The following is a 25943-nucleotide window of genomic DNA, read 5'->3' on the forward strand; positions in this document are numbered from 1 at the left end:
TTTGCTCTGACATTTATTAGCTAGCTAGCGAATAGCATTAGGTGCTAACAGGATGTAGGCCAAACTTGCTAAGAAAAGACAAACTAGCTGTTTGCAGATTTTGCGAAGAAACAAACAAATAGTCAATTTATATTAATAAGCAGCATCGTTGCCATCAACATTGTTGCATGTGCTGCATTGACCATGCAGATTGAACTCAATTGTTTGGTGGTCGGAGAACAACAAATGTGCTTCTTGAGGGGGGGGGGGGGGGGGGGGGGGTCTGTGTGAAAAGTGGCATGGAGAGAGATTAGGAACATTTTGCATCTGGCTAGAAATGATTAAGGAAATTATTTCTCAACAGAGAACAAACTTTGGAGATAAAAGTCTCCAACTTCAGAGATTTTTGCAATTCGTTCCAGTCGCAGGCAGCAGAGAACTGGAAGGAAAGGCGGCCAAATTAGGTTTTGGCTTTAGGGATGATCAGTGAGATACACCTGCTGGAGCGCGTGCTACGGGTGGGTGTTGCCATCGTGACCAGTGAACTGAGATAAGGCGGAGCTTTACCTAGCATAGACTTGCAGATGACCTGGAGCCAGTGGGTCTGGCGACAAACATGTAGCGAGGGCCAGCCGACTAGAGCATACAGGTCGCAGTGGTGGGTGGTATAAGGTGCTTTAGTAACAAAACGGATGGCACTGTGATAAACTGCATCCAGTTTGCTGAGTAGAGTATTGGAAGCTATTTTGTAGATGACATCGCCGAAGTCGAGGATCGGTGGGATAGTCAGTTTTACTAGGGTAAGTTTGGCGTGAGTGAAGGAGGCTTTGTTGCGAAATAGAAAGCCGACTCTAGATTTGATTTTGGATTGGAGATGTTTGATATGAGTCTGGAAGGAGAGTTTAGCCAGACAACTAGGTACTTATCGATGTCCACATATTCTAGGACGGAACCATCCAGGGTGGTGATGCTAGTCGGGCATGCGGGTGCAGGCAGCGAACGGTTGAAAAGCATGCATTTGGTTTTTACTAGCGTTTAAGAGCAGTTGGAGGCCACGGAAGGAGTGTTGCATGGCATTGAAGCTCGTTTGGAGGTTAGATAGCACAGTGTCCAAGGAAGGGCCAGAAATATACAGGATGGTGTCGTCTGCATAGAGGTGGATCAGGGAATCGCCCACAGCAAGAGCAACATCATTGATATATACAGAGAAAAGAGTCGGCCCGAGAATTGAACCCTGTGGTACCCCCATAGAGACTGCCAGAGGACCGGACAACATGCCCTCCAATTTGACACACTGAACTCTGTCTGCAAAGTAGTTGGTGAACCAGGCAAGGCAGTCATTAGAAAAACCGAGACTACTGAGTCTGCCGATAAAAATAAGGTGATTGACAGAGTCGAAAGCCTTGGTTAGGTCGATGAAGACAGCTGCACAGTACTGCACGATGGAGGTTATGATATCGTTTAGTACCTTGAGCGTGGCTGAGGTGCACCCGTGACTGGCTCGGAAACCGAATTGCACAGCGGAGAAGGTACAGTTGGATTCGAGATGGTCAGTGATCTGTTTGTTGACTTGGCTTTCGAAGACCTTAGATAGGCAGGGCAGGATGGATATAGGTCTGTAACAGTTTGGGTCTAGAGTGTCACCCAGGCTGGTAATAGGGGTTGGGACAATGGCGGCAGACAGTTTCAGAAATAGAGGGTCCAGATTGTCAAGCCCAGCTGATTTGTATGGGTCCAGGTTTTGCAGCTCTTTCAGAACATCTGCTATCTGGATTTGGGTAAAGGAGAAGTTGGGGAGGCTTGGGCGAGTAGCTGCCCGGGGGCGGAGCTGTTGGCCGAGGTTGGAGTAGCCAGGAGGAAGGCATGGCCAGCCGAAGGAGAAATGCTTGTTGAAGTTTTCGATTATCACGGATTTATCGGTGGTGACCATGTTACCTAGCCTCAGTGCAGTGGGCAGCTGTTAGAAGGTGCTCTTGTTCTCCATGGACTTTACAGTGTCCCAGAACCTTTTGGAGTTAGAGCTACAGGATGCAAATTACTGCTTGAAAAAGTTGACTGCGTGTATTGGTTCCTGGCTTCCCTGAAACAGTTGCATAATCGCGGGGACTATTCGATGCTATTGCAGTCCGCCACAGGACTGATGCTCCAGATACTAAACTAGTCTAAAGAAGGCCAGTTGTATTGCCTCTTTAATCAGGACAACAGTTCTCAGCTGTGCTAACATAATTGCAAAAGGGTTTCTAATGATCAATTAGCCTTTTATAATTAGCCTTTTACACAATCTGCTATTGGAACACAGGAGTGATGTTTGCTGACAATGGGCCTCTGTACACCTATGTAGATATTCCATAAAAAAAATTCAGCTACAAAAGTAATTTACAACATTAACAATGCCTACACTGTATTTCTGATCTATTTTATTTTATTTTAATGTACCAAAAAAAATACTTTTCTTTCAAAAATAAGTACTTCTAAGTGACCCCAAACCTTTAAACTGTAGTGTATGTTTCCCATGTCAATAAAGCCCCTTAAATTGAATTGAGAGCGGAGAGAGATGACCCAAGTAGCAAAGTAAACTATAAAAATGGACGTTACACATGGTGTATCACATTTAACAAACTAAACATTAAAATACCGGTATAGAAGGTAAAGTAAAAACCCAAACCGTTCCATGCATCAATACCAGTATAGAAGGTAAAGTAAAAACCCAAACCGTTCCCTGCATCAATACCGGTATAGAAGGTAAAGTAAAAACCCAAACCGTTCCATGCATCAATACCAGTATAGAAGGTAAAGTAAAAACCCAAACCGTTCCATGCATCAATACCGGTATAGAAGGTAAAGTAAAAACCCAAACCGTTCCATGCATCAATACCAGTATAGAAGGTAAAGTAAAAACCCAAACCGTTCCATGCATCAATACCGGTATAGAAGGTAAAGTAAAAACCCAAACCGTTCCCTGCATCAATACTGGTATAGAAGGTAAAGTAAAAACCCAAACCGTTCCATGCATCAATACCGGTATAGAAGGTAAAGTAAAAACCTAAACCGTTCCATGCATCAATACCGGTATAGAAGGTAAAGTAAAAACCCAAACCGTTCCATGCATCAATACCGGTATAGAAGGTAAAGTAAAAACCCAAACCGTTCCATGCATCAATACCAGTATAGAAGGTAAAGTAAAAACCCAAACCGTTCCATGCATCAATACCAGTATAGAAGGTAAAGTAAAAACCCAAACCGTTCCATGCATCAATACCAGTATAGAAGGTAAAGTAAAAACCCAAACCGTTCCATGCATCAATACCAGTATAGAAGGTAAAGTAAAAACCCAAACCGTTCCATGCATCAATACCGGTATAGAAGGTAAAGTAAAAACCCAAACCGTTCCATGCATCAATACCGGTATAGAAGGTAAAGTAAAAACCCAAACCGTTCCATGCATCAATACCAGTATAGAAGGTAAAGTAAAAACCCAAACCGTTCCCTGCATCAATACCGGTATGTCATAAACTACAGTATACCACCCAGCCCTACATCCACATCATATTCACACAGCAATATTATTTACACAATATATGAACCAGCACAAACAAAAAGCTAATTTCCCCTCTGGAAGTTCAACTTTTAACCCCAAATCCAATAAGCATGATGAGAATATAGGTTACAGCCTCCTGTGCCTCCTTGAATTGACTGTTTCATTATTCCAAGGTAGCACACTTTCCTCTCCAACCTCTCTGTATCTCTCCTTTCTGTCCATCACTGATATGTTCTCTCCTTTTCTGTTTTCCTCTCCCAGTTGACCCTTCCTCTTATCTGTATTTGCCTTACCTTTCTCCCCCATTGGGATGTATTGTTTAACCTCAAATAGGAGCTGCCAATGCAAATTTCAGCCGGCTGTAAGAGGGGGATTTCCATAAAGGACTGTGAGTGGTCTGTTGCAGTCTAGTCTCATACAGTGTCATAGTCTCAGTACCAGCTACAACAAGTGCTCTATGAAATTAAGTGTGAATCTCTGTTTACTTTGGAACAGAAAGGGCACAATCCAATGAGGAGTAAGCAGCAGAAAGTGTGTTTATTCCTCTGCCATGACACAATTGACATTTTCAATCCAACTGGATATCAGTGTGCTCTTCAATGAAATACTATCTCTCCAGTGTCTTCCAGCCAAACCTCCCTTGAAATATCTACTGGAGTTCATCAAACCAACATCCATATTTTCCACCAGTAACTAATATGATGAATAAAATCCCAAGGGAAGTCTTGGCGATTTGAAGTCTGGTATTTTATGTAGTATGTCACAAAAATGTAGTTGCTCTGTGGCTCTGCAACCCAGTGGTGTTCTATAGAAATGAGGTTCTGTGCTGTTAGGATTAGGCTGGGTCATCTGGGGTCTGTTAAAGTGGTGTAGAGGTGGAGTGCAGAGGGAAGGGGGCTCTCTCTTTGGTATGGGGGACTCATATCTGTCCTGCCAGTAACATCCTCCCCCTCCCACACACCATCCCCCTCTTCCCTCACTCTCCTCCCTCCTCTCCTACCCCTCCTCTTCATAATCCAGTTTGAGTGCTCTGCCTGGCAACACTTCTCAGCATCAAGCCTGCTGTCGGCTGCTTCCCTTACATAGCAGATAATTCATGTTGCAGTTTAGGATAATTAGGTTAAGGTTAGGAAAAGGGTTATGGTTCGCTAAAATGCCCAAAAATGCAACTTTTGACATCAATTTGACGTGACTCACAGACAGCGGGTAGAAACGAAGAAGATCAGAAAGTAAAGGACTTTAAGAGAAGAACAGAGATAACAGAGATAATTAAGTGTCCTGTGGTACACCACAGTGGCATGGTAGCGCTGGAGGTGGGGGTGAGCCACACATGGTTACAACTTATCTGATGGGTACCTCTGGTAAAGTTGAAAGTTGATGTGGTAAAACACAACACTGCTTCAGTGAAGTTGATGGGTGGTGAGCTCTGTAGCACAAAATGGCTGCCATGCATGGTTTTGTTGGGAGCTATGATATGCTTGTTCATGAGTATTCTTTCAGTATCAGCTAATTGTTTTAGTTGATAAGATGAACACTATTATTAACTGGGAATCTTCAAATGGGTTATTTTGGTCCCTTGGGGGAGAAGACACACACTACCATATAAATAGCATTCTAATGAATATGCACATTGTGAATAAATGGGTCACAAATGAAGGGCATCCACGTGCCCGTACATCACTGAGGACATATCCAGAGCCATTCGGAGAGAGAGACAGAGAAGAGACGACTGTCATGTGGGCTACCTTCAGACATATACAACTCAATGAGTTATACAACGTTTTCATAAAGCAGATTGGGATAAAACAACCCAATCTAATCTGTACGATAACATAATCATGCCAGACATTGGCATATCAAAGTCTACATGGTGTGTCTTGAGTTTCATGTAAATGTGAAATAAACGTGTTTCATAAACATATTGTTGATTGAAAGAAAATAGAATGCGATACTATGGGCTTAAGCTACCAACCTCCTTTGAGAAGCTGAGCCACTTGCCACAATCATTGTCTCTCTCTCCTGCTCCGGTGTCATGGTGTATCGCTGGAGCTCTCCATACTAGTCCTCATGATGACTTACTGAACCACCACACTCACAAAGACAGCTGCCTTTAAATGTCTGATGTTTTGCACTTAATCAATGCAGCATTCATTGATGATTCAGATTGGGTTAGCTGATATGGGAAAGGGGATACCTAGTCAGTTGTACAACTGAAAACATTCAACTGAAATGTGTCTTCCACATTTAACCCTCTGAATCAGAGAGGTGTGGGGGGCTGCCTTAATCAACATCCATTTTGAGAGCTCAAGTGTCATGAGAGAGAGCACCACAGGCTCCTAAATAAACTACATAATAGCTGATAGCTGATGCTAAATTCTCTCTAGGTCTTTCTCTCTCTCTCTTTCTTTCTCTCCCTCATTTCAAGAGTTCCCTGAAGTGTCATGAGATGGATAATATCTCTCTGACTGACACACAAACACACACTGTTTAAGAAAATCCCAAATGACGTTAATTCAAGCTCTCAAGATCTCCCTCCAAAACCTAAATGATTGTGTGTATGTGCACATATAAATACAAAATTAAGTGTTTGATACCAATTCATATTTGTTGAATATGACTACAGTCACATGGATATAAATGAATGGAGTGAGTAGATGATGTTTATGTATGTGTGATCCACAAACAGGAGCATCGTTTGAACAGAGTAATGAGAGTTGTATTGGTCCTGCAGCACCCGGCCCTCCTGTAGGTGCCTCCTGTATGGGGCGGTAGAGGTAGAGCAGTACTCACTATTGGGCGGAGTCATTGAGCTGATATTCTCGGGCGCGGCTGAAGCACTCCTGGATACCGGAGTCGGACCACAGGTGTATCATAGCCCCCAGGAGCTCAGGAGAGTATGGCTCGGTGTCCTCCATACGACTCACCACGTCACACACCAGCTTAGCATCAGCCTGAGGAGGGAGAGGAACAACAGGTACATTACAGCACCTACAGTACAACCTATACACACACGCCTGTAGAGAAGAACAGGCAAAGCACTCACATTAAGTATTCATACCACAGAATAAAACCAGAGAGGTATTTCCTGTGCAGAGATAAAAAATACTCCTAAAATTACAGTGTAAATAGAAAATAGATACAGTTGAAGTCGGAAGTTTACATACACCTTAGCCAAATACATTTAAACTCAGTTTTTCACAATTCCTGACATTTAATCCTAGTAAAAATTCACTGTCTTAGGTCAGTTAGGATCACCACTTTATTTTAAGAATGTGAAATGTCAGAATAAAAGTAGAGAGAATTATGGATCAGGAGTTTACATACACTCAATTATTATTTCGTAGCATTGCCTTTAAATTGTTTAGCTTGGGTCAAACGTTTCGGGTAGCCTTCCACAAGCTTCCCACAATAAGTTGGGTGAATTTTGGCCCATTCCTGACAGAGCTGGTGTAACTGAGTCAGGTTTGTAGGTCTCCTTGCTCACACAAGCTTTTTCAGTTCTACCCACACATTTTCTATAGGATTGAGGTCAGGGCTTTGTGATGGCCACTCCAATGCCTTGACTTTGTTGTCCTTAAGCCATTTTGCCACACCTTTGGAAGTATGCTTGGGGTCATTGTACATTTGGAAGACCCATTTGCAACCAAGCTTTAACTTCCTGACTGATGTTTTGAGATGTTGCTTCAATATATCCACATAAATTTCCTCCCTCATGATTCAATCTATTTTGTGAAGTGCACCAGTCCCTCCTGCAGCAAAGCACCCCCACAACATGATGCTGCCACCCCTGTGCTTCATGGTTGGGATAGTGTTCTTCGGCTTGCAAGCCTCCCCCTTTTTCTTCCAAACATAACGATTGTCATTATGGCCAAACAGTTCTATGTTTGTTTCATCAGACCAGAGGATATTTCTCAGAAAAGTACAATCTTTGTCCCCATGTGCAGTTGCAAATCGTAGTCTGGCTTTTTTATGTCGGTTTTGGAGCAGTGGCTTCTTTCTTGCTGAGCGGCCTTTCAGGTCATGTCAATATAGGACTGTTTTACTGTGGACATAGATACTTTTGTACCTGTTTCCTCCAGCACCTTCCCAAGGTCCTTTGCTGTTGTTCTGGGATTGATTTGCACTTTTCGCACCAAAGTACGTTCTTCTCCAGGAGACAGAACACGTCTCCTTCCTGAGCGGTATGATGGCTGCGTGGTCTCATGGTGTTTATACTTGCGTACTATTGTTTGTACAGATGAAGGTGGCACCTTCAGGCGTTTGGAAATTGCTCCCAAGGATGAACCAGACTTGGGAGCAAGAGGTCTTGGCTGATATATTTTGATTTTCCCATGATGTCAAGCAAAGAGGCACTGAGTTTGAAGGTAGGCCTTGAAATACATCCACAGGTACACCTCCAATTGACCTAAATAATGTCAATTAGCCTATCAGGAGCTTCTAAAGCCATGACATAATTTTCTGGAATTTTCCAAGCTGTTTAAAAGGCACAGTTAACTTAGCGTACGTAAACTTCTGACCCACTGGAATTGTGATACAGTGCATTATAAGTGAAATAATCTGTCTGTAAACAATTGTTGGAATCACTTGTGTCATGCACAAAGTAGATGTCCTAACCAATTTGCTAAAACTATAGTTTGTCAAGTGGAGTAGTTGAAAAACAAGTTTTAATGACTCCAACCTAAGTGTATGCAAACTTCCGACTTCAACTGTACATCCAATCTAGGCGCTGAAATGAAATAACTGTTTTCATTCCACTAGTGTCAACAAATGCAAGGGTCACAGTAGAGGAGCATCCTGGAAGGAGTGACCAAACACGATGCCCCGAACTACACACGGGTTCTGGGAACGCTGAGAGTGTGTTAGCCCTTACTGCCGACTCTCCACTGCCTGGCCAGAGAGGCCTGCAACAGTAACTCAGTTACAGGCTGGGCATCCTGTGTGTGTGTGTGTGCCCCACTACTCTGCCTCTCTCCTCTGCAGCTGCTAATCGCACCCGCTTCCTGTGGGCTCGGACCCCTATTCCCCACTAAAACCTGACACACACACCACACACAAACACACGATACACACGATACACCGATATAAAGGACACATTAAATAAAAATTAAAAATAGAGACACTGAGATAGCGGTCCTCTGTAGCTTAGTTGGTAGCGCATGGCGTTTGCTATACCAGGATAGTGAGGTCAATTCCTGGGACTGCCCATACTTAAAAAGTGTCTGCTTAACAGCATTAACAATATATACAGTGAGAGGGTCACCACGACAATAGAGTGCAGCTGTAATCTCTGTTCCTCTCTGAGGACAGAGTGAGAGAAGGCTGGAGGAGGGCAGACACTTGTTCCTCAAAGGCTTGAGATCAGAACCCAGTGGTTTCTCTGTAGTGAGTATTGGGGTGTGATAACATGGGAGTGTAGGGAGTCATTGACCTGTATGCCCTCTCTGAGTGACCATGTGCAGTTGACACTAGAGGTCGACCGATTAATCGGAATGGCTGATTAATTAGGGCCGGTTTCAAGTTTTCATAACAAACAAACATATTTTACATGGCACACATTTTTACATGGCACATGCAGGGCACATATTGCATATTGGCACATATTACTTTCTTCTCCAACACTTAGTTTTTGCATTATTTAAACCAAATTGAACATGTTTCATTATTTATTTGAGGCTAAATAGATTTTATTGATGTATTATATAAAGTTAAAATAAGTGTTCATTCAGTATTGTTGTAATTGTCATTATTACAAATAGATTTTTTAAAATCGGCCGATTAATCGGTATCGGCTTTTTTGGTCCTCCAATAACCGGTATCGGCGTTGAAAAATCATAATCGGTCGACCTCTAGTTGACACCAACCATAGTACTTGACTAACAGGCTCTAGTCTGTCCTGTGACATGCTCTCCAGCCTGTCTGCAACTCACAGCACCAATCAGGAGCGTAGTTACCAACAGGGCAAAGGTCATGGGGCATCACTAAGAAAAAAAGAAAACCCTCCTCAGCTTCTGTTTCACCACCTGCTCCTGCTCTGAAGCTGATCAATACCCAGTCATTGATAATGATCTACACACTGGATACACATGTTGTGTGCACACACACACACACATCCACCTTCTAGCTGCGATCTCCTCTATAATGGTAGAGAGGATGAGGCAAGAAGATGTTACAGAAAAAAAAGATGGCGGGATAAATGGCTCTTTCTCTCTTTTTCACTTCCTCTAATCTCCTCACTTGCTTAACACTTCCCCTCCTTACGTCATTTCACCAATGTCCTTCAGTCCTCTTTATGTAGCATCGATCCAAAGTTACACTCAAACACAAAGCCATGCAGTGTCTGCAGCCAAGGCACTGAAAAGAGTGTTTTGTTCCTTTAAACAGGAGAGCCAGGCAGCTTAGCTTTGACAAAGCCCAGCGTTTTAGGGCCAGACTCCCTCAGCAGTCCTAACCTGGGGGAGAGAGGCTAGGCCAGCCAACTGAGCAGGGAGAGGGAGGAACACTTCAACCCAAATCAGCACAAAAACAAGTGTGAGAAATGGAAGATAGAGTGTTGATAGCAGAGAGAGAACTGAGAATCAGGTTGGAATCTCTGATCTCCGTAGATTCTCTATGCTATACAGTGTTATCCCTGGTGGGAGACAGAGACTGCATTGTTCACATCGGCATGAGAGCACTGGAGACATCTGGAGCCCAGCACAGGAGAAGTGACAGGAACTGCTATCACCAATTAAAGTCTGACACTAAAATACCTCTCACTGTGAGATGAACTGAGACTAGGAAACCAAGAAGCTGCTGTTGTAGCTTAAATGATTATACCACCTGTATTACCCCATTACCTGTTCCAAGATGGCTGCTCAAATAAAGCTTGCCAATATACATTCAGGACGTGTCTGAGAGCATCAAAACAGTGATGTATCATGGGTAAATTGTGACTGACTGATCAACAAATAATATTGATGAGTTAATTATGATGCAAGGTGATTTGACTCACCTTTAAAGTTGACTGCAATGTCGAAAGCGCCCAGTCTTTCGACAGATCAACATGGTGATTGATGACAGAGTTGGGTAAAATGTTTTTGATTGGACAGGGGAGACTCTCTCTCCTCCTTCCTAGTAAGCCTAACCTTTAAGTACAGGCCCTGTGAACTCTGTAGGTCACACCTCTTCCACTATAGACAGTTTCAACATTCAAAACAAAAACAAACCCACGCATGGCCTGAGAGGAACCAACTGCACTGACCCCTGACTGATATCAGCCTGAGTGGGAATTTATCCACATTCCTTACCCCAATCCTAAATGGATGTTTTCCAAAGTGAAGAGAAGAAACGTGAATAGCCCAATACAGGGAAAGGCTGATAGCTCCTTCAAGCATAAACCTCATCCCACCTTTGCAGCATGGAAACCTAGGGACCGTGAAATGTAAAATTCTGGACTGTGAACTGTGGTGCATTATAAACTCCATGGGCCTAGTCTAGTCAAGATAGAACAGCTCATAATAAAGCTGGAATGTAGTGGTATCAAACACAAACACGTGGTTTCCATGTGGTTGATGCCATTCCATTGACTCCATTCTAGCCATTATTATGAGCTGTCCTCACCTCAGCAGCCTCCACTAGTGTTGAGGCAGCGACAGAGGCAACCTTTCCTTCCTAACTAGGGCAGGGCCATCAGAGACGATCTACTTACTGCTGAGATACTGTATATATGGTCCCTGGTCCCTTCCTGAGCCTGGCTACTACCTGCACCCTGCCTGCCTCCTGGTCTTGTGTGGGCCCACATCAAACAGGTGCCTCCCTGCTTACCCTTCTCACCCAGCACCACTACACCCCAGCACCAGCACAGATTAGGATTAAAACAAGGCCGCAAAGTGCCTGTTTATTGGTATGATGATAATCCCTTCTCAGACTGTGTCATTACGATGCCTCGTGTCCTACTGTACTCCCATTCTAAGCTACTGCTACCTTGTTATCTTCAAGAATAAACCTTTTGACCACAGCTAAAAACAGAGGATTAGAATAGGGATGGGGATAAAGGGGTGCAGGTTAAACATAGTTTAGGATATGTTTAGGCTACATGCAATACTATACTAGCCTGGTCCCAGATCTGTTATGTTTGGCATAACAAGGACCATACTGTATGACTTGGCTATACAGCACAAAGAGATCTGTGATCAGGCTAGTAGGCTAGTACTTTACCCCTGGGTTACATAACTTCTTGTTCCACTGTAACAGTATGTGTGGTGGGTGAGCTGAACAGCACTCCATTCCATTGATGATCCTGAGAGGATGTACAGTAATTATGGATGTGATGCTGTGATGACTGTGTGTGTATGTGTGTATTTGTGCTTGGACATGGATCACTGGGCCTCATGGCCCTACACAAGGTACAATACAGGGAGATACTGTGGCAGCCGCCTGCACTGAGCTCCTCAGAGGAGATATGCTACTCTGATTACAGCAGAACCACAGCAGAGGCTGTTAAAACCCCTGGAGCCTCCATTATTGGCCTGTAACAGATAAGGAAAATATTGATCACTTCAGTTTACGTCTCTCTCTTTACCACATGTTGTGTCCTGTACTGTACAGTAACTATACAAACAGATGATTGGTCTGTGGACAAACCGTCATGACACATTACAATTAGACAGTGGGCTAATCAGAGCCAGAGAGATAGAGGGGTCAGCTATGGGCCATAGACAGCCTGGGAGCCTCTAAACCTAGAACATGCAGGAAACAGACAGACAGACATATGCTTGGCAGGTCAAATGGCTGCTTCCTCTGCCTCTCCCAGGAGAGACCAGTGGCCTGATTCAATTTCCTGAGACCAAGCTCTGATACTACTGTTATTTACATAAACCTCTCCTTTCTCTTTCTCTGTCTTTTCCCTTTATTCCCCTCTCTGTGCTTGTGAATTTGGCCCCACAGCTGGAGTGTGAGGCCAATGAATGGATGTCTTTCTGTGAGCAGCACACACAGTTGAATTAGCCTTGGAGGAAAAGGTCAAAGATCAATGCTCAATAGCATTAGCTGTCCTGGGGCACAAAATGGGCCCCAAAATGGGCATTCTTCAGGAAGCTCCATATGAAAACAAAACTGCATTCGGTATCAACATCTATGATAATCACCTGGCCACACATAACTGTAGAGCATAATCCAGCAGAGAAGAACGTAACTGAACGTAAACCAGCATGAAGCCAGAGAAAGGCCACTCTGATCAATAGCTCTGTGTGGAAATCCTATAGCCAGCATATTCAATAGAAAAGAACACAGTACATTAGAATACGGGACATTCCATGTCATTTCAGCAGGCCATGACACCCACCATCTCAGATTGTTCTGAAATCGTTTCTGTAGTTAGAAACAGATAAGATTAGCATTCCTGCAACATTATTTTGTTGAAATATAATTGGATCTCTGAGAAATTAAGCAAAGTGATTGCACACAAATTGGCATTTTTAATTTATAGGATTCATATAATATTCAATAAATATATTCCCTAACTTTTGATTTGGACCAAAGGTTTTTTCTAACAATGAGTAAGACGAGGAATCCAAAGAAATGGTCAAAAGTCCCCCACGGACTGATGAACCCATCTACAGATAAGCATATGTTGGTCACAGTAGGGGCATGGAAGACCAGTCGGTATCAGAAAACCAGTCAGTATCTGGTGTGACCACCATTTATCATGCTGAAACATGAGGTGATGGCGGTGGATAAATGGCACGACAATGGGCCTCATGATCTTATCACGGTGTCTCTGTGCATTCAAACTGCCATCGATAAAATGCAATTGTGTTCGTTGTTCGTAGTTTATGCCTGCCCATAACATAACCCCACTGCCACCATGGGGAACTCTGTTCACAATGTTGACGTCAGCCAACCACACACCCACACATGATGCCATACACGCAATCAGCATGTCAATCACACTCCCACAAAACTTGAGACATGTGGCATTGTGTTGTGTGACAAAATTGCACATTTTAGAGTGGCCTTCTATTGTCCCCAGCACAAGGTGCACTTGTGTAATGATCATGCTGTTTAATCAGTTTCTTGATATGCCACACCTGTAAGGTGGATGGATTATATTGGAAAATATAAATGCTCACTAACAGGGATGTAAACAGATTTGCACAAAGAAATGTAGAGAAATACGCTTTTTGTGCATATGGAACATTTCTGGGATCTTTTATTTCAGCACATGAAACATGGGATCCTAAATGATTTTCCAATCATATTTTTCGGAACAGAACCATCAATGTTTTTGTTCCGTTCCACTGTTCCGACCAGCCAAATAAAGTTCTGAACCGGTTCGATCCCCCCCAAAATACTAGCTATAGTTGTTTACATGCATTGGACAAACAGAAGTGTGGGGTGCAAGATGCGACTGAAATTGTGTGGGTGGGGAGAGAGTGAGAGAAAGTGGTGGAGGAGGCTTTTCTTGAAGCGCCGGCATCTTGTTATGACAAGCATTATCTGAATTAAAACCACACAATTATATCTAAGGAGGAATGGCTTCTATGAAGGAACTTTGAATGTCTTTGAACTTCGGAGAGTTGACTTAACGTTGGACCAGAGCTAGCTAGCTAGCTAGCTAACAAGCTTGTGTGTGCAGAGTGGCACCAGAATTGAAATATAAACACGTCTTACCTTTTTGTAGTTAATAAATCCAATGTGAAAAGTGATAACCATAGTATCCTTAACTAGTTAACCATTCTTCTCTAATTAAAAATCTCTCTCCCTAATTTCTGAATGATGTTTGTAATGTCAGTAGGCGACAGTAATCTATGCTTCAGAGCGGGAGGAGCAGGTAGCCTACACATGCACACACACTGGTAAAGATTTCCAACTGGCAGGCAGACACTGGAATACGTTTCTGAGTGACAGAGTGAGGGCTTTAAATATACCTTCTGGCTTTTTGGGGTCTGGAAAAAAATGCCCGGAGCATAAAAGAATGGTTCTCATGATTTTAAATAACTGTTCTGGAACAGTATAGATCACTTTCGTTCCCGGTTCTGATTTTCAAAAATATTTGTTATTTTTCTGGATTTAATAATATTGCAGGAGTGCTAATCTTATGTTTCCAAAAACAGAAACAATTTCAAAACAATCTGAGATGGTGGGTGTAGAAATCATCTTTCTAGTGTTTTTTGAGGTGGAATGACCTATACAGTATCTACAGTTATTCTCAAAGCACACAATACTGTACCATCCATGTTGAAGAGGAGGTTTGTCCTTGTCTCTGTATGAACACTATATATTCAGAGGTATGTGGACACCCCTTCAAAAAAGTGGATTCAGCTATTTCAGCCACACCTGTTGCTGACAGGTGTATAAAATCAAACACACAGCCATGCAATCTCCATAGACAAGCTCAGTGACTTACAGGGTGGCACCATCATAGGATGCCACCTTTACAACAAGTCAGTTCAAATTTTGGCCCTGCTAGAGCAGCCCCAGTCAACTGTAAGAGCTGTGAAGTGAAGTGGAAACGTCTAGGAGTAACAAAGGCTCAGCCGCAAGCTCACAGAATGGGACCGGCGAGTGCTGAAGCACGTAGTGCAAAAATCGCCTGTCCTTGGTTGCAACACTCAATACCAAGATCCAAACTGTACCTGGAAGCAACATCAGCACTAGAACTGTTCGCCGGGACCTTCCTGAGATGGGTTTCCATGGCCGCACAATGACAAGCGTCGGCTGGAGTGGTGTAAAGCTCGCCGCTATTGGACTCTGGAGCAGTGGCAACTCGTTCCCTGGAGTGATGAATCAAGCTTCACCATCTGGCACTCTGACAGACAAATCTGGGTTTGGCGGTAGCCTGAAGAACGCTACCTGCAAGAATGCATAGTGCCAAATGTAAAGTTTGGTAGAGGAAGAATAATGGCCTGAGGCTGTTATCCATGGTTTGGGCTACAGCCCTTCGTTCCAGTGAAGGGAAACCTTAACAGCATACAATGACATTCTAGAAGATTCTCTGCTTCCAACTTTGTGGCAACAGTTCAGAGAAGGCCCGTTCCTGTTTCAGCATGACAATGCCCCCGTTTACAAAGAGAGGTTCATACAGAAATGGTTTGTCGAGATCGGTGTGGAAGAACTTGACTGACCTGCACAGAGCCATGACTTCAACCCCATCGAACACCTTTGGGATGAATTGGAACACCGACTGCGAGCCAGGCCTAATCGCCCAACATCAGTGCCCGACCTCACTAATGCTCTTGTGGCTGAATGGAAGCAAGTCCCCGCAGCAATGTTCCAATATCTAGTGGAAAACCTTCCTAGAAGAGTGGTGTTATTGCAGCAATGGGGAGACCAACTCCATATTAAGGCCCATGACTTTGGAATGAGATGTTCGACGAGCAGGTGTCCACATACTTTTGGTCATGTAGTGTATGTATGTATGGTGATAATGACATCACAGTAGGCTGTGTCCACTGAGACATGACTGGCATTCTGAAACAATACCAAGTGGCCTCCTTCATTCCCCATTTCTTCACCTTTCTCCCTCTATCGCTCTCTCTCTCTTCATCTCTATCGCTCATGTCCTTCTTCACCTGTCCCTTCTGCTTTCTTTCTTCACCCCTCCCTTTCCATGTGTGTTTTTTTTCCATTTACCTCTCACCTCTCTCATCATCTTTGGATAGACCCGATCGTTATGTCATCACACTCCACGGGGCACTTCTGATTCACAGATAGGCCATAGAGCCTTTTCTAAACGGACACTGAGCTGAAACTCAGATATTTACTACCCCCCCTCGCTGCTGCCAGTCCTCCTCTTCACTTCATTATCGTGTCTCTCTTTCTCTGTCACTGGCTCACAGGTTCCACCCTCCCTGCCTTCCTCTTCACTCCTCCGCATCATGTGACAGTCAGCTACAGTTGCCATGGTTACCAGGCCCTTCCTGGGGAATGCAATCTTGGGTCTCTCTCTCTCTCTGTCTCTCTTGTCTTTCTCTCCCTCCCTCTCTAAATTATTGATCTGAGAATATTTAACTGGTATTATGCTTTCTTGCTGAATGGTCCAGTTGTGGCCTAATGGCTGCCAGCCAGGCCTTAAAGGCCCTGCCGTGTGGTAGGGTACTTGGCGTTGTAGCTCAGCCTCTGTTGCCACACTAAGTGGAGCCCATTGGCCATGCCCACCATGGATGCCACTCATCTCACATACACAGAGCTGAGCTCTAGAGCTCCAGAGCCACTGCCAGCCCCGACCCCCACATTGCCTCACCATTAACCAGCCAGGGGTGGCTTCTCCGGCTTCCCGCTGCTATATCACCCAGCACAGGGAATACACACACTCCCCACACCATGTCCAAAAGGACATGTGGTGATGATACCTGTCTGCGTAGTGAGACATTCCTGTGCATGCCTACGATAACAGGTATATATATCAAAGAGTGTCTCTAGCTAATTCAGGCACCAGATGATGTAGGGTTAGTAAAATGAGACACAGAAGCTAAATGGTGGATAGAAACACATGAGCCAAATTAGTCTTCCATATGCCAGATGTTCACAATCAGAGCAATCCAGAAGCCAGTATGACCGCAGACTATTTTAGTGAAACATATCAAAGAAACATTAAGTTCATATTCAAACAGACCAGAACAAAACTAGAAACATCCTCAATGAAACGTCACAAGGACAGGTGATGTGCTGTTTTTGTGCTGTTTGGTTTTCTGTTTCCATACTAACGTTAACCAAACGTTAATTTCACCATGCATGTCATGTCTTGTTTCACTTATGTAGATTGAACCTCTACTGTCAGATCTATGTCTCTTTCTCTCTGTAATAATATAATCAGGGACATTATCTTCATTGTCAGAGACCTACAGTACATGCACACCACTGCTCTGCTGCCTGCTCTGCTGTCTGCTCTGCTGCCTGCTCTGCTGTCTGCTCTGCTGCCTGCTCTGCTGTCTGCTCTGCTGCCTGCTCTGCTGTCTGCTCTGCTGCCTGCTCTGCTGCCTGCTCTGCTGCCTGCTCTGCTGTCTGCTCTGCTGCCTGCTCTGCTGTCTGCTCTGCTGCCTGCTCTGCTGTCTGCTTTGCTGCCTGCTCTGCTGCCTGCTCTGCTGTCTGCTCTGCTGCCTGCTCTGCTGTCTGCTCTGCTGCCTGCTCTGCTGTCTGCTCTGCTGTCTGCTCTGCTGCCCGCTCTGCTGCCTGCTCCCTGACCTATGAGATGCCACAGAGAAACTTGTGGAACTCTGGACTTTTAGAGTTAAAGAGCGCTCCACTCTGCTCTGCTTGTCTGAGTCTCTCCACTCCACTTCTGTCTCCAATAACATCAGCCCGGCCCACTCCTCCCCACTTCTCTCTGCTCAGTTTTCATTTCAGCTCCTCTCTGTCTCAGAGACTTCATAGACTTCACACAAGCCTCCACCTTCACCCCTATGAAACACACCTTAGTGAGACTCCGCCCTTGTAGGTGTCAATCTTTCTCGCCATTCTGCACAGGCAATAGGCTATGTGGTTAATATTACACCTACTAGTAGGCAGGTAGCTACATGGCTTCAGTAGGGTTGCTGGATGCACCATGAACATTACCAGAGGATCTCAGCGATCTCACTCCTCACTCTCTGTCTAGGCGCAGGGCCACAGTATGCAGGATATACAGCATGCAGGAAAAACACGACATCCATTCTGTTGCACCCCCATACGGAACTATCCCCAACCCTTAACCCCACCCCTCTCAGGTGTCCCAGAGAAATTTGAAGGGGGAAATCAAATGAAGCCTGCGAATAACAAACAACATGGGCGTTGGCTCATTGCTATGGCAGGCTGGCCAGTAATTAGACAGGCCTGTGTACCCAGCCAGGTGGAAATGACGTGCCCACAGGTGGGGGTGGAGTTGGCCCACAGTGGCGCCCGCCTGGCAGGACCCCCGGGACACCACATAGGGAGGGGTAATTAGACAGAGTGCAACAGGATCCATATCTTCTCCTGTCTTAACGTTACTGCTTTGTCATCATCCTGACCTATAACATTTCATTTCATACTCCGGTTGTGGTAGTAGTGGTGGTCCATTAGTGAAGTAGGGGGTGAGAGACGAGTGCAACAATGGAGAAGGGATGTGTTCCCATATTCTCTCTATGTGCAGTATGTAAGTATTGAGGTACCGATCACAGAGGATAAACCTTGGATTTAAAATAAATCCAATGCAATTCCACCCCTTAAACCACTCCAAATAGCACCAACAGGAAGCCATAGTATCCCTCCACTTAAGCCTCTGAGAGAGATGGTGTTATATAGGGAGAAGGAAAAAGAAAAAAAAGCAGAGAAAATGTAAAAAGAAAGAAAGTCCGGGCCCTATTCAGAGCCATCCCGGCCAATGAAAGGCTGAGATCACATAGATGTACTGTTCTTGTTCCTCTTCAAGTGTCCGATGAGCTGTGTCTCTGTGGCAACCGCCTGTTTCCTAGCAGTACAGCACAGCTTATGGAAAAATGAATGAAAATCCACCCTGAGAGAGCGGGAAGGGAAGAGAGCAGGAAGGCCAGAAAACAAGATGTCCACAGTGTTACTGACAAACCAGGAAAAACAAGCTGGTGCTCCCTCTGTGTGGCGAGAGGAACATAATCACACCCAAGACTAACAAACCATCAGTAGCCAGTGGTGTGGAAGAGAGGACTGGACACACAGCACACTTAAACTGGCACACACACACATACACACACAGACAGCAGAGACAATTGCTGCTCATCAGCTAAATATACATTTCAGCTCTGAATGCATTAGTTTGATAGCTGTAAGATAAGAATTAGATTCTTATTTTCTCAGTTTGTTAGGTGAAAAAGTACACACAGTACCCTTACAGTGAGAATGTTAATGCATCTATAAAACACTGAGAAAAGTAGTCACTCAAACCACCATTGTCCCAAGTGCTCTGTCTGTAACCCACACACAAACACACATGCATATCTCAAATCAAATCAAAGTTTGTATGCATACCTGTGTGTGTGTGTGTGTGTGTGTGTGTGTGTGTGTGTGTGTGTGTGTGTGTGTGTGTGTGTGTGTGTGTGTGTGTGTGTGTGTGTGTGTGTGTGTGTGTGTGTGTGTGTGTGTGTGTGTGTGTGTATAAGCAGTGTATTCCTCCTGTCTTTGCGAAGCTCTCAGGCAGACAATTAAATACAGTATAAGCAGTTATTGCCACAACCACCCATCTCCCACACCAAACCTAGGCTACAGCTGACTTTTCTGGAAGTAGCATTAGCCACACTGTGGCAGTCAATCATCAGTTGAACTGGAACATACTGTTGGGACCAGGGGAAACAGGGCAGGATAGGACGTCTCCACTGGACATCATCCATCTACTACTTTTAGCTACTACTGCTAATAGCCTACTGCTACTGTTACATCTGCCCCTGCCACGCCCTCTACTTCTCATCCCGTGTCTCCCTAATCTGCCCCCACCCCCCCAGTGCTCTCTCCCTCTCTGTGTGGGTGTATCTGATTGTGTGAGTGGAGACAGATGTGCTGGAGTCAGAGCAGATCCCCACCAGCTGCAACTTGTTCCATAATCAAGACCTCTACAAATACTCAGCCCTGCCACTTCCACGCTGCCAGATCGTAGCCTCTGCTCAGTCAGTCTGCATTTCAAGTCGTTTGTTCCTGCATAGATCTTGTTATCCTGTGGTGCCTGTTTTCCCTAGCCTGGCGCTGCTTTTCTCTCCACTACAGTTCCGTCCACTCTGAGTCTGGTCCCTGCCTCCAGTCCCTTGTCTCATCAGTCCTGCTTCCCTGCCCTGGACCCCCGCTCTACTGCTTCCTTGGATTCCGCTCTGGACCTGCTTCCCCTGCCCCTACTCCCCTCGCCCCGGCCGCAGCCTCAGTTCCTGGTTCTCTGTTACCTGCCTGAGCTCCCCCTGGCTCCCCCCACTTGCAATAAATACCTTGGTTAACTTATCCCTGTCTCCTTGTCTGAGTCTGCACTTGGGTTCACCAGCTACTATTACTACTATTACTACTACCACGACTAATAGCCTACTACTTTTACTACTACTACTACTACTACCACTAACTACTCGAGGTGCTAATACCCTACTACTACTACTACTGCTAATATCCTACAACTACTACTACTACTACTATGACTACAACTAACTACTCCTGCTAATAGCCTACTACAACTATGACTATAACTATGACTACTACTACTACTAACTTCTAGTGCTAATATCCTACTACTACTACTACTGCTGCTACTACTACTACAACAACTACTACCGCTACTAATAGTCTACTTCTTTTACTACTACTACTACTAGCCTACAACTTTTACTACTATTACGACTACTACTACTGCTGCTACTACTACTACTACAACTACTACCGCTACTAATAGTCTACTTCTTTTACTACTACTACTACTACTACTACTACTACTACTAGCCTACAACTTTTACTACTATTACGACTACTACTAATTACTAGTGGTGCTAATAGCCTACTACTAACACTGATAATATCCTACAACTACTACTACAACTAACTACTACTGCTAATAGCCTACAACTGTAATGATCTTCGTCTGTTGTTTGAAGAGAGTCAGACCGAAAAGCAGCGTGTAGGTTACTCATGACTTTTAATGAAGCTAATGCAGTACATTAAATAACTGAAAATAAGAAAACAACAAACGAGTGAAACTAAATACAGCCTATCTGGTGACTAACACAGAGACAGGTACAATCACCCACGAAATACAACGCGCACTCAGGCTACCTAAATACGGTTCCCAATCCGAGACAACTAGAATCAGCTGACTCCAATTAGGAATCGCCTCAGGCAGCCAAGCCTAACTAGACACACCCCTAATATACACACTCCCAATTAATACAACCCCAATACGAAATACAACATATAAACCCATGTCACACCCTGGCCTACCCAAACATATAACAAAACACAAGATACAATGACCAAGGCGTGACAACAACAACTATGACTATACATACGACTACTACTAACTACTACTGCTAATATCCTACTACCACTAATATTCTACTGTTACTATTACTACTGCTTATAACTTATTTCTACTACTACTACTACTATAGTAGTAGTAGTAATCAGTTTGTTGTAAGGCAGGACGGGTACCACATGAGGGAGGAGGATGTCTTCCCTATAACGTACAGCGTTGAGATTGCCTGCAATGACAACAAGCTCAGTCCGATGATGCTGTGACACACCGCCCCAGACCATCATGGACCCTCCACCTCCAAATTGATCCCGCTCCAGAGTACAGGCCTTGTGTAACGCTCATTCCTTCGACGATAAACGCGAATCCGACCATAACCCCTGGAGACAAAACCGCGACTCGTCAGTGAAGAGCACTTTTGCCAGTCCTGTCTGGTCCAGCGACGGTGGGTTTGTGCCCATAGGCAGCATTGTTGCCGGTGATGTCTGGTGAGGACCTGCCTTACTCCCTGTAGCGCTGTCTTCGGCATCTCACAGTAACTTTGCAACTTCTTGCCCTGGCCACATCTGCAGTCCTCATGCCTCCTTGCAGCATGCCTAAGGCACGTTCACGCAGATGAGCAGGGACCCTGGGCATCTTTCTTTTGGTGTTTTTCCAGAGTCAGTAGAAAGGCCTCTTAGGTGTCCTAAGTTTTCATAATTGTGACCTTAATTGCCTACCGTCTGTAAGCTGTTAGTGTCTTAACGAATGTTCCACAGGTGCATGTTCTTGAATTGTTTATGGTTCATTGGACAAGCATGGGAAACGGTGTTTAAACCATTTACAATGAAGATCTTTGAAGTTATTGGGATTTTTACAAATTATCTTTGAAAGACAGGGTCCTAAAAAAGGGACTTTTCTTTTTTTGCTGAGTTTACTACTACTAATAATAATAATAACCTACTACTATCACTACTGCTAATAGCATACAACTATTTACTACTACTACTATTACTACTACTACTAATAATAATAACCTACTACTATCACTACTGCTAATAGCATACAACTATTTACTACTACTACTATTACTACTACTACTAATAATAATAATAACCTACTACTATCACTACTGCTAACAGTATACAACTATTTACTACTACTACTATTACTACTACTATTACTACTACTACTAGCCAACTACTAAGAGCATACTACTACTACTACTATGACTACTACTATTAGCTTACTCATACTAATATCCTACAACTAATAATAATAATAATAATAACTACAACAACAACTACTACTACTAGCCTACTGCTACTACTAATAGCATACTACTACTACTAACACTACTACTACTACTACTACTACTAATAGCATACTACTACTACTATCACTACTGCTAATAGCATACAACTATTTACTACTACTACTATTACTACTACTACTAGCCAACTACTAAGAGCATACTACTACTACTACTACTATGACTACTACTATTAGCTTACTCATACTAATATCCTACAACTACAACAACAACTACTACTACTAGCCTACTGCTATTACTAATAGCATACTACTACTACTACTACTAATAGCATACTACTACTACTACTACTAACACTACCACTACTACTACTAGCCTACTACTACTACTTCTACTACTAATAGCATACTACTACTGCTACTACTACTACCCTACTACTACTACTTCTACTACTAATAGCATACTACTACTACCACTACTACTACTTCTACTACTACTACTTCTACTACTAATAGCATACTACTACTACCACTACTACTACTTCTACTACTAATAGCATACTACTACTACTAGCCTACAACTACTACTTCTACTACTAATAGCATATTACTACTACTACTACTAGCCTACTATTACTACTAATAGCATACTACTACTACTAGCCTACTACTACGTCTACTACTAATAGCATACTACTACTACTAGCCTACTACGTCTACTACTAATAGCATACTACTACTACTACTAACACTACTACTACTACTACAACTACTAGCCTACTACTACTAATAGCATACTACTACTACTACTACTATCACTACTGCTAATAGCATACAACTATTTACTACTACTACTATTACTACTACTACTAGCCAACTACTAAGAGCATACTACTACAACTACTATGACTACTACTATTAGCTTACTCATACTAATATCCTACAACTACAACAACAACTACTACTACTAGCCTACTGCTACTACTAATAGCATACTACTACTACTAACACTACTACTACTACTACTAATAGCATACTACTACTACTACTAACACTACCACTACTACTACTAGCCTACTACTACTACTTCTACTACTAATAGCATACTACTACTACTACTACCCTACTACTACTACTACTACTACTAATAGCATACTACTACTACTACTACCACTACTACTACTTCTACTACTAATAGCATATTACTACTACTACTACTACTACTAGTCTACTATTACTACTAATAGCATACTACTACTACTAGCCTACTACTACTACATCTACTACTAATAGCATACTACTACTACTAACACTACTACTACTACTACAACTACTAGCCTACTACTACTAATTGCATACTACTACTAACACTACTACTACTACTAATTGCATACTACTACTAACACTACTACTACTACTACTAGCATACTACTACTACCACTACTACTAACACTACCACTACTACTACTAGCCTACTACTACTACTTCTACTACTAATAGCATACTACTACTGCTACTAATACTACCCTACTACTACTACTTCTACTACTAATAGCATACTACTACTACTACTACCACTACTACTACTTCTACTACTAATAGCATACTACTACTACTAGCCTATTACTACTACTTCTACTACTAATAGCATATTACTACTACTACTAGACCTACTTCCGGGTTGGAGCGAGTGGTCGCATCGGCACTTCGCTCCCGCGGGTAGTATAACTTTTTCATTACATTTCATTATATTTCATTATAGCACAACGGTTTGATTTGTCTAATCTTAGCAATTTCTTCTCAGCTAGCTACATAGCCGTCTTTGTATCAAAGATAATTGCGTAATTATCGTATTTCGCCGTCCTAACGTAGTCTTCACTAGCCAGCTAGCTAACGTCCACTGATTAGCTGCACTGGGAAAACTATTACACTCAACTGAACGACTTGATTAGTGTAGTGTTAGCTAGCTTCATAGCTGTCTTTGCTGTCTTCGTATCTTCGTATCCAAGATAATTGTGTTGTTTAGGTTTAGAGTGTGTAGTCTTAGAGTGATTATCTTAATTTACCGAGGTTAGCTAGCCAGCTATTTGTCGTCCTTAACGTAGGAGACTCTGCTAGCTAGCCAACGCTAGCCAACGTCTTCTGAATAGAACTCAACAACCCGGTTGCATTCACAGGTAGTATCACATTTTCACTTAATTTCATTACAGTACAACGGTTTGATTTGTTTGATCGTAGCTAGCTACATAGCTAGCTACATAGCCGTCTTTGTACCAAGATAATTGTGTAGTCTAGAGCGATTTTCTAGGTTAGCTAGCCAGCCACTGTCGTTCTTTTAACGCAACGTAACGTAAACAACACTGCTAGCTAGCCAGCTAGCCCCCGAATAGCAACACTGCAGAAACTATTACACTCAACGGAACGACTTGATTAGTGTAGTGTCAACAACGCACCCACTGCCAGCTGGCCTACTTCAGCAGTACTGTATCATTTTAATCATTTTAGTCATGCTTCCGGTTCCGGTTGGAGCGAGTGGTCGCATCTGCACGTCGCTCCAACGGGTAGTATAACTTTTTCATTATATTTCATTATATCACAACGGTTTGATTTGTCTTATCTTAGCAAATTCTTCTCAGCTAGCTACATAGCCGTCTTTGTATCAAAGATAATTGCGTAATTATCGTATTTCGCCGTCCTTGTCATGTTTTGTCATTTATTATCTTGTCTTGTCCCTGTGCTTCCCATTCTATTCGTTTCCCTCTGCTGGTCTTATTAGGTTCTTTCCCTCTTTCTATCCCTCTCTCTCCCCCTTCCTCTCTCACTCTCTCGCTCTCTCTTCTCTCTATCGTTCCGTTCCTGCTCCCAGCTGTTCCTATTCCCCTAATCATCATTTAGTCTTCCCACACCTGTTCCCGATCCTTTTCCCTGATTAGAGTCCCTATTTCACTCCTTGTTTCCCGTACCTGCCCTGTCGGATCCTCATTTATAATTCACCGTGCTGTGTCTATGTTTTGCCCTGTCGTGTCGTGTTTCCCTCAGATGCTGCGTGGTGAGCAGGTGTCTGAGTCTGCTAGGTTCAAGTGCCTTCCCGAGGCAACCTGCAGTTCTCGATCAAGTCTCCAGTCCGTTCTTGTCTTTACGTGTAGTATTATGCTTTTGTTTTGTAAAGTTTATTCTGGATTAAATACTCTGTTTTCGCCAAGTCGCTTTTGGGTCCTCATTCACCTGCATGACAGAAGGATCCGACCAAGGAATGGACCCAGCGACTAC

The 25943-nt window shown here is 43.4% G+C and overlaps 1 protein-coding gene across 2 annotated transcripts in view; it reads right to left on the reverse strand.

Moving 5' to 3' along the window:
• The window catches only part of LOC124000492 (guanine nucleotide-binding protein G(o) subunit alpha-like), a 180453-nt gene that overhangs the window by 27592 nt on the left and 126918 nt on the right, over nt 1-25943 (reverse strand). For both annotated transcript variants that reach the window (XM_046306887.1, XM_046306896.1), the window contains exon 4: nt 6308-6468. In XM_046306887.1, coding sequence (XP_046162843.1) covers nt 6308-6468 — 161 coding nt within the window. The remainder of the gene's footprint in view (nt 1-6307; nt 6469-25943) is intronic.

This window comes from Oncorhynchus gorbuscha, linkage group LG02 (assembly GCF_021184085.1).
Source record: "Oncorhynchus gorbuscha isolate QuinsamMale2020 ecotype Even-year linkage group LG02, OgorEven_v1.0, whole genome shotgun sequence".
Lineage (NCBI taxonomy): Eukaryota > Metazoa > Chordata > Actinopteri > Salmoniformes > Salmonidae > Oncorhynchus > Oncorhynchus gorbuscha.